Below are 12,400 nucleotides of genomic sequence, written 5' to 3' on the forward strand. Positions count from 1 at the left end.
GAAGTTTCCACGTGTGAGACACATGTCTTACTCACACCACACCACACCACACCACACCACCTGTTTCGTTTTCTGCCTTTACTTTCTCTCTTCCCTCTATTTTTGTAACCAAAAGCCGCCTCCTCTCTCTCTCTCCTCTCTTTTTGCAATCACCGCCTCCCATCATCGTCATTCTATGTACGACGGCGATATTGAAGAACAACCACCGTCGTTAACACCGTATTCAACACGCCGGTGATGAGATTATCTTCTACTAAACCCTAATTGTCTTCGATTCTCGCACCATCATTACCGGTGGTGCTAGAACAAACACGTGGTTGCCCTACTGGCCGAGCTCAAATTTTCGGCCAAAAAGGGCTAAACTTACACTACATATAAATATTTTCGGCCGAAAACGGGTAAATTTACACTACTGCGCAAAAAAACAGGGGGGCGGGCCCACCTCAGGCTCAATGAAGCTTCGCCCCTGGAGGAAGGCAGCCACCAAAACTTTTTTTTGTTTCAGACGTCGCTCAATGGGCTAGTTGCACAAGTCAGGCTTAGGGTTAAAAATATGTCTATGAAAGTAAAAAGAAGTTTGTGAGTCAAAAATGGAAACTCAGACTTCTGTTTTCTTATTTTTCGTTATATATATATATAATTATATGATATAATTATCCCATAGTAAGTGGTTTTTTTTCTTATAATACAAACCTATAATGAAACGAAATGAACATGACCAATAAAAGATAATAATTAATGTTAGGTTACTTATTATAAATAAAAAAATTACAAAAAATAATACAAACCTTTAACTAACGAACATAAACAAACATAAATGAACATTTTACCGAACGTTTATGAATGCAATCTCTTTTCATGTCCTTTCATTTAGCTAAACAAACAAAGTTTCTTGTTCGTTTTTGTTCATTTAATTAACAAATGAACATAAACGAATTCCCCGTCGAACGACTCATGAACTATACGCTGAATATTTGGTTTGTTTAAAACGTAACACATAAGGGATGCGATTGAGCTTTGTGTTAAGTGTTAGTGTCTAATTTTTGTTTCATTTACATGAATGTGCGGTAAAAGAATGTTTTATTCACATGCTTGTATGGTAAAAAGATAAATTGTTTCATTTACGGTAAAAAAATAATAATATTGGGATACCCTTAAAATTGTGTTATAAATTCGTCACTGCTTTAAAACTTGTATCAACTTGAGCTTTAAGCTTGAACTTGAATGTTTGTATGTGTGTTATAGGATTATGGAGCCTAAGGGATAAACCATTTAATAGAATTATTTCTCTAATTTATTAATGTCTCAATTTCAAAAACGGAATGAATGTTTGTATATGTGTTATAAGATTTGGGAGCCGAAGCCATTTAATAGAATTATTATTTTTAATTTATGAAATGTCTCGGTTTTAAAAACAAAATGAATGTTTTGTACGTGTGTTATGGGATTAGGGAGCCGGAGCCATTTAATAGAATTAATTTTCTAGCTATGAAATGTCTTTGTTTTAAAAACAGAATGAATATGTATGTGTGTTATGGGACTGGGGAAACGAAGGGATAAACCATTTAATAGAATTATTTCTCTAATTTATAAAATATCTCAGTTTCAAAAACGGAAAACGGTAAAAACCAAATGCAAAGTTATAGTATGTTATTATGCAGTTTTAGTAACAACTGACGTATTTTATTACATGCATGAAATTTGATTTGGTTTTATCTTTTCACTATGCCACCTAACCCAATCAAAAATTTTAAAATCTTAAAACCCAACCCTGACTTGTTTAAAGAGAAAAATGTAGAGCCTTGAGACCCAACCCTGACTTATAATGTGCAGGGGGAATGTTGTGTATTATCGGTGTTTTCCGGGGGTTTTATAAAAAAATATGAAGTTTGAAACATATTATTATATAAAGCCGAGAAGATTGAAAGAGTGTATGCAACTTGAAGAATTTTATTTTTAATTTGAAAAGCAAAAAAGGAAGAAGAAGAAGATTACTTAGAGATTTGATCATCGGAAGCTGATGTTCGATTAACCAAATCAAATCGAGGTGAAATTCATTCAGTCCCTAATTTCTTTTCCTTAAACCCTAACCTTTACAAATCCAACTGAAATTCGGTGGAATTTGAATTTGTGTTTGTTTTTTGATGGCGATTAGTAATTTTCAATACGTAATCGTAATTGGTTTACTTTGTGGTGATTTGTGTTAGGTGAAGTGATGGCTCCGACCAGAAAGTCGACAAGTGTCAACAGGCGGTATTCCGATTATGTTGATGTCTCTCCAAGTAAAACTCTTGCCAACAAATCCGGACGACAGGTAGTTTGAAATGTTTCTAGCTTTTTATTTTATGTTTTGGATCTTATCATTTGAATTTGGGTATAGCTTTTTACAATGCTTCTGTATATAGTGTTCAACAAATTATAAAATGAACGCCAATGGACAGGGTCAGTACATTAACTGTCGGATTTTCTGTTTGGTCCGGTTAAGCGCTTTGGATCAACTCACACAATAAAAATAGCAAAAATCAAATTAAAATGCAAAAAATTAATGTTATGGGCTTAATAAGTTTCATTGTCAATGTTTCTAGGGGTTCGGTGTAAAAGTTTCTACGGGTTTGATGTCAAAATTTCTATGAGCGCGATGTTGAAATACACGAATATATAACACTAAAAAACTTTTGTGTGGGTTCGCCCGAACCCTTTCCCCTTTACTTATCTGCCCCCATGTCTAGTACTTTTTATTTTTCTTGTCTATAAGATATTAGGATGGTGAACTTATTAATTTTTATGTAACACTAATAATTCTGTTTAGCTTTTATTGATAAGCGGCTTTGTTTACTGTTATTTTAGCTTCTTTATATATTTATTTCTTTAATCATTATCTACTTACAAAAATATATATACAAATGTTCATTTAATTAAGCAAGAATATCTGGTAATCATGATTAATACTAAGTTACATCATGCAGAAGAGGAAGCTTTCTGACATGTTAGGATCTCCATGGATTGATGAGGAGGTTGAACGCTTTTATAAAGCCTATCGGAAATATGGAAAAGATTGGAAGAAGGTTTATACTTTCTTTCTTTTTTAATGTGTTTCTGTACTATTTGTATCAGTGATGTTTACTTTTCTCTTTATTACAATCCCACTAGCTGATGTGCGTGTTTTGTTTTCCGTTCAACTTTAGGTGGCTGCCATGGTGCGTACTAGGAATTCTGAAATGGTGGAAGCTCTCTACACAATGAATCGGGTAAGAATGGTAGCTTGTTTGAAATTTTTAAGGATGGCATCCTGTGGTTACATTTTTACTAGTATCATTAGTTTAGTGAGATACACGTCAACTTACAATTGCTTGCATTGATGACTTAGAGGTGGAAAAATGGCAACTTGGTTACATGCCAAGGTGGATAGTTTATCAGTGGGTCAAAACGGGTTGGGCCAAACTGCAAAAAAAAAATAATACGTATTAACTTTTTAATTCAAATATGACCAGAAAAAAATGTCAGTACAATAGTTGTATATCTTTTTTTTCTCTTTCAAAATTCTTATGCATCTGAATCACTTTGACTGAATTTTAACTGTTTGATACATTTGAGCTGTTTTCTTTTGAGTTAAATCTTTTAGGTTAACCCATTTGACTCTCTAGAGATAAAACATGAAATGGTTTCAAATTTCCACCTCTAGTTATAGATTACCTATAAATCAAATATAATGTTAAATGTTAAAGATTTAGTTGACTCTAGTGTATGGATGATTTTGGTAAGTCACCTCTTGAATTAATACCCTCTGTGGATTTTTCATGCTGGAAATATAAAAGGATCTTTTATAGAAGTTAGACTCGGTTAAAGGGGTGTTTGGGATTCCTTATTTTACCTCCTTATAACTTTTCATTAAGTTAATAAGTTACAACATTGTAACTTATGAAACTTTTCCTCTCACAATATAAGCAATCCCAAACACCTTATTACTTTTCAAAAAGTTAAATAAGTTATAAGTTGGTGAAAATTAGCAATCCCAAACAGCCCCTAAGTTTGAATGATGAATTCTAATGGGCGTACGTGTGTATTCTCACTTTAACTGATTAAATATAGAATACAAAGTTCTAACTTGTAGTCAAAGTTAGGGGTGTGCAACAATCATGCTCAAATCATTCAAAACAAATTGAAACCGTTTAAACTTTAAAACCAAACCGATTACATAATTACATATTCAGTTTACAGTTCATTTTAAACTGAAACCTAATTGAGTTTTCAGTTCCAAGAATCTCAATTCGGTTCAACCGTTTTGAGATTAACTTTTTTGACACTTTCAATAACTGTGTCTAGGATTGAAGATTAATCGTTTTTACACTTGTGATTTTCAGGCATATTTATCCTTGCCTGAGGGAACAGCGTCTGTGGTTGGCTTCATTGCAATGGTGTCTGATCATTATAATGCCATGGTGAGATCATATAAGTTGTTTTAATTGCTTTTGTGTTGATATTGGCTATTGCTGAGTATGCAGTTTTGTTTACTGATAATGGTTACTTATATGTTGAGAAAAGGCACCCCTTTTATTATATCGTTAAAGGGTGTGCTCTTTTACATGTATTAAAGTTATGGAATGCTGTTAACTAATGCAGTTTTCTAACAGGAAGGAAGCGATAATGATAAAGAGCTCAATGATATTCCAAACTTACTTCACAAGCCTAAAAGACGTACCCACAAATTGCTTCAGCAAAATGTTGGACCTGACGACCAACTGCAATCTAGGCTAGTTGGTTCAAGTGATAGGTCTTTGCCACAACTGAAGCGAAGGGAATCTGACGGTAAGTTAAATTCCTTCAGCTTTACCATGGTTATTTTAATTCTAGTAGGGTTTGCCATTTTATTTAAGTGCAAATTTGTCTTTTAGGCACAATCATCTTTACCCAAGTTTTACACTTTCCCCCCCTGATCTTTACCTATATATTTCTTTTAATTTTAATCTCAAACCAGCTTCCTCTACATTGCCCCCCCCCCCCCCCCAACCCCCTTCCCCCCCCTCTTATCCAAACACCACACACACAATTTTCAAACAGCTCTAACTTTTTCATATGCTAATGTTTTTTTTTAAAAGGTACACTATAAAAACAAGCATTTTATTCTCTTAAATTTGAGTATGATATTGTTGTACTTTTTTTTTTCTAATTCGAAAAGGTACCATGTTAAGTGTTACCTGTGCTTGTGTTCCTTGCCGCATCTCGCCAGCGCCTGGCACCTCTCAAGCACACACACACACATAGTAGGGAGATGTTCATTACAGAACACTAAATTATTGTAAAAACAAAACGAACCTAAATTGTTTAATTCTTTGTATCAATGGTTCATATCTTTGTTAACTTTTACTTGTTACATACATATCACCATGTCATGTATTTAAAAAATCATTTAACTAATTTGCATATGTGTAGGTTCTATAAATAAGCGTAACTTTTGTTCAAATTATGTTTTTAATTGCAGGAGAGATGAATAAACATTGCATTTCAACTTTAATATTTTTAAGATTGAAAAAATTGAATGATTTAGCTTGTACTTTTTGTTTTTGCAAAAAAACCGTGTTATTGCTTAGAAGTTAGAACCCTCCCTTATATACACCATGCGTATTATTTATATATATTTAGTTGAAATCAACTTCTATTGGTTTTAAATTAATCTAGGATGTACTGTTCGGAAAAGGACACCCCGGTTTCCCATTAACCATTTATCAAGAAGAGATAACAATGGAAATCCTGTCTCACCATACAAAAGAAGCCAAAAGAGAGAGGTCGATGACGTGGCACATGGTGCTGCATTGGCATTAACAGAGGCTTTACAAAGAGGTGGCTCCCCACAAGTTTCTCAATCACCATATCGCGTGAAAACCACACCTTCCAAAAACAAACAAAAAAATGTAATTAATAGTTTATTATTTTCCTACATACTCATATAAACTTAACTCGATGAGACATAGTATTTGGCGTGGCATTTGCAGTTGGATAATTTGAGGGCAAAGCTTCATGGCAATTTGATTGATGAAGAGTGTTTTGAGGGCAGTTCAGGAAGTGGTGGAGCTGAAAATATTGGCGGCGAAGAAATTTACCCGAAAAGGAGTAAGTTTTATGGACAAAAAGATGATAATGAGTTTGATGATGGTGGGGAAGCGTGCAGTGGTACGGGTGAAGGAGTTGCTGTTGGCTTCGAGGCTGTGGAGGAAAATATTGAGCAATCCTCGTCACAGGGTAAAAGAAAAAGGAACAAAAAGCTTTTCTTAGGTAAATATGGTTAATTGCTTTTGTATATGTGTTTGAATGTATGTGGTATTATTAACTACGATCACTCATTGCACACGTTAGTTGTTCTTACACCTTGTTTATGCAGATGAAAGTTCTGGCTTGGATGCACTGCAAACATTGGCTGACTTGTCACTGATGATACAATCTGGTAAATATATAATACGTGCTTATATGTTATTTTGTTTTTCAAGATCATCTCCTATATATGCACAAAAAACACCAACTTTGATGTTTTTAGTGTAAAATAAAGCCTTCTCCAAGCAAGATATCAAATTTAGTGCAATGTTTGGTGCAACCCAGTTCGCTTTTAACATTTGTAACCAAAATTGATATAGCTCTCTCTATTCATCACATCAAATTTCTGTAAGTTTTATTATTACCATTTGAATAATGTTTTTTTTGTTTGTTCATTTTTATTATTATTATTATTATTATTATTTTTCATTCTTTACTCATAAAATGATTGATTTTCTCTTTAACTGTAAATATTCACCATATATAGAAAATTATTTATACAAAATCTTTTATCGAGTAAATTACACATTTAGTCTTTTAGGTATATATCGACTTGCAGGTCGTGTTCTTAAACTAAGCTAGTTACAAAATTCATCTTTTATTTAAAAAGTTACACACATTTCATTTTCACTAACTGACATTAACCTTTTCTTTTCAACTTGTTTTAAATGACAATTCTGCCCTTACACCTAAAGTACAAATTTGTAACTACATTTCCCTGCTAATGCTTGAGACCTTTAAAACTGGCTTTATTATCTTCTGGTTTCTGCTTACTCACTATTTCACGCATGATAATTCTGTGTATATTACATAAGATCCCACCAAGACTCATATTTGACTTTTGTATCTTTGACCATGATATTTGAATTCACATATAATCGTGTTTTATTTTAGGGGACATATTTAAGAAACTCATTTCTAAACGCTCTGAATGATGGTAATATTTTTCAATTTCTGTGTGCAGATTCACCTGTATTAAAAGAAGATAAACCACCAACGGTTCATCGTAGATACAAAACTAAATTATCAGCTGACAAGAAAACAATAAACGAGTTTCCTCGATTCGATGCTCCAAAATCAGGAAAATCTAAATCAGGAAGAGAATCTAAAGTTGATTACAAGGCGCTATCCGAAGGAAAATTGATGATAGATCAGTCTATTAATAAATCATGGAAAAGGAAAAATAAATTATCCTTAATTGAGGTAAAGCATGGAGAAGTATGAAACATGCGCTTATTTATAAACTATTTACAATACATATGTAAATTATTTAATTTGTCAAATTATCTTTTTGTGTGAACGTGATTCAGGCCACTGTCATTGAAGAAGAAAAACGTGCAAATAAAGTCATAGGTGCAAATGAAGATAATATCCCTTCGAAACATAATAAATCTACAAGACTTGTGGAATATTCTTCTTCAAATAGCAATACATCAAGGACAGGAGCTGCTGACTCAGCAATATCAACGGGACTGCTTCAAACTTCTGAGGCGGTTGATTTACCATCCAAAAGACGAAATAAACGTAAGGTGAATCCAAATAGAGTACCTTATAAGAAGGCCGGACCTCAAGATGGGCCCCACTGCTTAAAGGTCATTACCTGCTTTTTTTTGGATATTTCTCTCTTAATAAAGTTATTTTGAACTAATATAAGGTTTTGCAGGATAAGGCTTTTCATTATTTATCGTCTCCGATGGTGCGTAGATGGTCTACATACGAGTGGTTTTATAGCGCGATTGATTATCCGTGGTTTGCTAAAAAGGAATTTGTGGAGTACTTGCATCATGTTGGGTTAGGTCACATCCCAAGACTAACCAAGGTGGAGTGGGGTGTCATACGAAGGTATATTATTGTTTTTATATTATTTTGTTAATGCTGAGGTGTAATGGTGGGAAACCAAGAATGTTAATGTTGACACTTAGGAGCGTGCATGGGTCAGCTTTGGGATCAAACCGAAACAAAAACCGAAAATTTGATTTTTCAGTTTTTGGAAAACCATTCGATTTTAGGTTTTTTTTCGGTTCTTTTCCCATTTGGGCTTGAAATTTATGAGCAAAAAAATTTGGCTCATAGTGCTACATCTTTTTGTTAATTAATTGATTATTATTCATTTGGCTAAAATATGTTGGTAACCCTAATTAGAAAACTCTTATAATTTACTTATATTTCAAAATAAAAATGAAAATCTATAAATTCGGTTCGATTTTTTCGATTTTAATTACATGCAAAACCGAAGCGAAAGTTAAGTTTTTACATGTACCAAAATGTGGTTTTTTGTTTGGGTTCGGCCTTTTCGGTTATGGATTGGTATTTTCGGTTCCATGCACACCTCAATGACACTAGTTTTTATTTCAGTTCATTAGGGAAGCCCAGGAGATTCTCAACGAATTTCTTGCGTGAAGAAAGGGAAAAGCTTTCGCAATATCGGGAATCCGTAAGGAAACATTATACCGAGCTTAGAAGTGGGACCCGAGAAGGACTACCAACTGACTTGGCCCGCCCGTTGGCAGTTGGTCAACGAGTCATTGCCATTCATCCAGAATCAAGAGATGTTCATGATGGAAGTGTGCTAACTGTTGATCATGATAGATGCAGGATACAGTTTGATCGCCCTGATTTAGGAGTCACATTTGTCAAGGTAGGGTTTGCACTGTTTACCATTTTATTAAAACGGTAAAATGACCAAGTTGCCCTCACGTGAAACAGTGAAAGGCACATGATTAAATTTAACAGATAAATTTGACGCCCATAAAGTACATAGACTGTGAGAGCATATGATCATAAAGGATGATTTATGCTGTTTCCGTAGGTTAAGGATGAAAAGTGAAATTTACTATATACTTGACCAAAGCTGCAATTTTAACTGTTTTTTCTGATAGGATATTGATTGTATGCCATCAAACCTGTTGGGAAACATGCCTGAAGCTTTGAGGAGAGAGAACATTGCATTATATAGACTTTCTATGAACTCTAAAGAGCCAAAATGGCCACAATTAGGTCCCGGATCATTAATGTTACCTACTTTCAGTGAACCAAATCCTCCAATCGCCATGATGAATCATCGACTGGTTAGTTGTTTAAAATGATTTGTTTTCCATTGTTTTAAAATAATAATTTGTAACAACTCACAATATTGTTTTTATAGGGACATAATGTGTCAGGTGCAACTGTTAAAGCAGCTGCAGAAAATGTCATTTCACTGCATGGGACCTATGCTCCTCCAGTTTCTCAAGTTCAGACGAGAGAAACCGATATACGGGCTCTTGCGGAGCTTACTCGCGCTCTTGATAAAAAGGTAATATATCTGTTCGTAAATTTAATTTATTTGTGACGTTTGTGATCCTTAATGAAGCGTAACGGGAGGTCCTTATTTGGATTTTAGGAAGCGATATTGACCGAACTTAAGTTTGTAAATGATGGTTTGATGAGTCATAGAAACAAGACGGGAGTGGATATGAAGGTCTCTGAAAGCTTTAGAAAAGAGTATGCGATGGTGATATTGCAGCTCAAAGAAGCCAGTGACCAGGCATATTACTCACTCAAAACTAATTATATATTGTATTTCATATTATTTACAAACACACACACACACACACACATATAAGGCAAGGTTCTTTACAGCACACTAAATTATTGGAGAACAAAAAGAACAGACTTAAATTGTATAATTTTTTCATCTATGGTTCATTTTTAAAAATTATGTGCTTGCATAGCAATGAGTATATATATGTACATAAAAAAAACCTTCGAACTAATTTGTTCATATTTTTTTTAACTTTTAATCGTTTTCATGCACATGTGCAGGTTTTATACATAAACAAAATCTGTTCATATATTTCTTTTGAATTTCAGGAAGCATTGCTTTTTTATCATTTTCCTTTTTCTTTTTGAAAAACTTTATAATTGAAAAATGAGTGATTTATTTTCTTCTGCGTGTTCTCAAATATTTAGTGTTTTGCCTACATCCCTCCCCTTTATATTTATTTTTTATTTAACAAAATTGTGGGGATGTTTTCAGGTCACTTGTGCTCTTCTTAACATGAGGCAACAAAATGCATACCCAGTAAACCCTTTGCCTCCTTGGCATAAACCTCAACATAATCCTATAAATCCAACTGACAATATCCCATTGGATAATCAGTTACCATCTAATGTTGTTGAAACTGTGAATAATTCAAGACTTGAAGCACAAAAACTTGTAAATATTGCTATGCAGGTAACCAAATCTTCCACATCTTCTTGTTACATTTCCATCTGATACTTATTAAATTATAATATAATCAACGTTTCAGGCCATGTCTAAAATAAAAGTGGACCAAGATTTCCATTCAGGCATTGCAACGGTTTTAGAATCTTTAGGCGTGAGGAAAAACCCAACCGAATACGGGTCATCAACAGTCAGACCGGACCCGTTACTTGCTTTGGATTCTAAGTTTAAGAGTGATTCTGATGAAACTAAGCCAACAGTCCCATTTGAGCTTATTGTGTCTTGTGTTGCTGCATATCATGTGATACAGGTTGGTGTTGTGTTTCTTTTACGTTGTACATGTAGCTTTTTAGGTTGTACATGAATATTATTTTAAATAGTGAATTAAAGTTTTTGTAAGTTTATAGCTTTTTTTAGTAGTTGTCCTTGAACAAAAGAAATATCAAGAAACATCCTTCTATTTTAAAAAACCTTGCATGTTTCGTCCTTTCCACTAACGAGAGAAATTTTAATTTCTTGTTATATTTTATAATCTTTTAGTTGAAAATGGTAAAAAGGCCAAACTACCCTCATGTGCAAGGCATATGACTGGGTTTAACTGGAAATGTCAAATGCTCCTTAGTGGACGGGGCGAAACATGCAAGGTTTTTAAAACATAAAGGATGTTTCTTTAGTTTAAAGACGATTACTGAAAAAAGCTACAAACTTAGAGGATGAAAAGTGTAATTTACTCTATATATAAGAGAGAGAAACAAAACCCGAGTTTGTTTTTGTGCAGATGTGTACTGAACGACAATACCCGCCAGCTGATGTGGTTCAGATGATAGATTCAGCGTTTACAAAGTTGCATCCGCAGTGTCCTCAAAACATGGGAATATTTAGGGAGATACAGATGTGCATGGGGAGGGTCAAAACTCAGATACTTGCTCTTGTTCCATCTTAGGGAAGTTTTTTTTTTCCTTTGACTTGTATAATTGTTATTACTATATTTCGATTTCGCTAATAATAGTTGCTTGTGATGATGATAGTAATAATTACAGAAGGCAGGTTCTTAGTAATGAACAATGTAGAAATGTTAAAAAAATATAATTCTTGCTTTGGCACATGTTGATGTATTTCAGTTATTAGAGAGTTTAGGTGTGACTATGGTCCGGTTATGAGCCAAACCGGACTTGTAACCCATGTTTTGTGATGACTGAATCAGAAAACTTGGTTAACCGAGCGAATGATTTTGAATTTTCAGTCGGTCTGGTGATTTTGGTTTTATTACTCGTTTCAGTTATGGTTTTTCTGGTCACGGGTTTAATTTTTATTCTTCTCTTGTATTAAGCTGTGTTTTGTACGTGCTTTGATGTAAAGGGTTTAGGTTTAATCTTTTCTCAAGCATTTGCTTTCATGTATTCATAATTAGTCCGGTTATCCAAAATTTAAAATAAAAATACTAAAAATTAAAATAAAATCATTCTCTGAGAATTCCCATGTTTTTAATTTTCTACATGTATCATATGTCACTTAAAAGTTGACAAATCAAATATTTACCCTCAAACTCATTTTTGAAAAGCTACTTTTTAGACAAGTTTTAGATTTTAAAAAAATACTCCTTCAAAACAATAAATATTTTTGCTATAAGAAAGATAGATTGCATGTAAACTTGGGTTTAGTATATCTTTGTTGGTAACCTTAAAGCTCATTTTTGAAAAACTAGTTTAAAAACAAGTCTTAGATTTTAAAAAAGGACTCCCATCTTCTTCAAAACAATAAATACTTTTTGGGTCTAAGAAAGATTGCATGTAAAATTGTGTTTATATCTTTGTTGGTGAACTTCGCAAAACCATACTCGTGACTCCTTTTTGTTTTGTTTGACCAAGAATTTTACTCTAAAACATG

General features: G+C 33.5%; 1 protein-coding gene across 1 annotated transcript; it reads left to right on the forward strand.

Moving 5' to 3' along the window:
• Window positions 1-1,980: 1,980 nt before the first annotated feature.
• On the forward strand, window positions 1,981-11,640 carry LOC143610771 (protein ALWAYS EARLY 3-like). The gene is made up of 19 exons (XM_077085158.1): window positions 1,981-2,047; window positions 2,208-2,314; window positions 2,967-3,065; window positions 3,186-3,248; window positions 4,362-4,439; window positions 4,632-4,806; window positions 5,677-5,909; window positions 5,991-6,270; window positions 6,377-6,439; window positions 7,271-7,509; window positions 7,617-7,898; window positions 7,970-8,148; window positions 8,662-8,944; window positions 9,186-9,374; window positions 9,452-9,601; window positions 9,689-9,832; window positions 10,325-10,522; window positions 10,599-10,823; window positions 11,292-11,640. The coding sequence occupies exons 2-19, from the start codon at window positions 2,216-2,218 to the stop codon at window positions 11,454-11,456; spliced, it is 3,144 nt and encodes a 1,047-aa protein (XP_076941273.1). The 5' UTR covers window positions 1,981-2,047; window positions 2,208-2,215; the 3' UTR covers window positions 11,457-11,640.
• The last annotated feature ends 760 nt before the right edge of the window (window positions 11,641-12,400 follow it).

This window comes from Bidens hawaiensis, unplaced genomic scaffold (genome assembly GCF_021521415.1).
Source record: "Bidens hawaiensis isolate Kalapana, Puna unplaced genomic scaffold, B.hawaiensis_p1.1 tig00027805_1, whole genome shotgun sequence".
NCBI lineage: Eukaryota > Viridiplantae > Streptophyta > Magnoliopsida > Asterales > Asteraceae > Bidens > Bidens hawaiensis.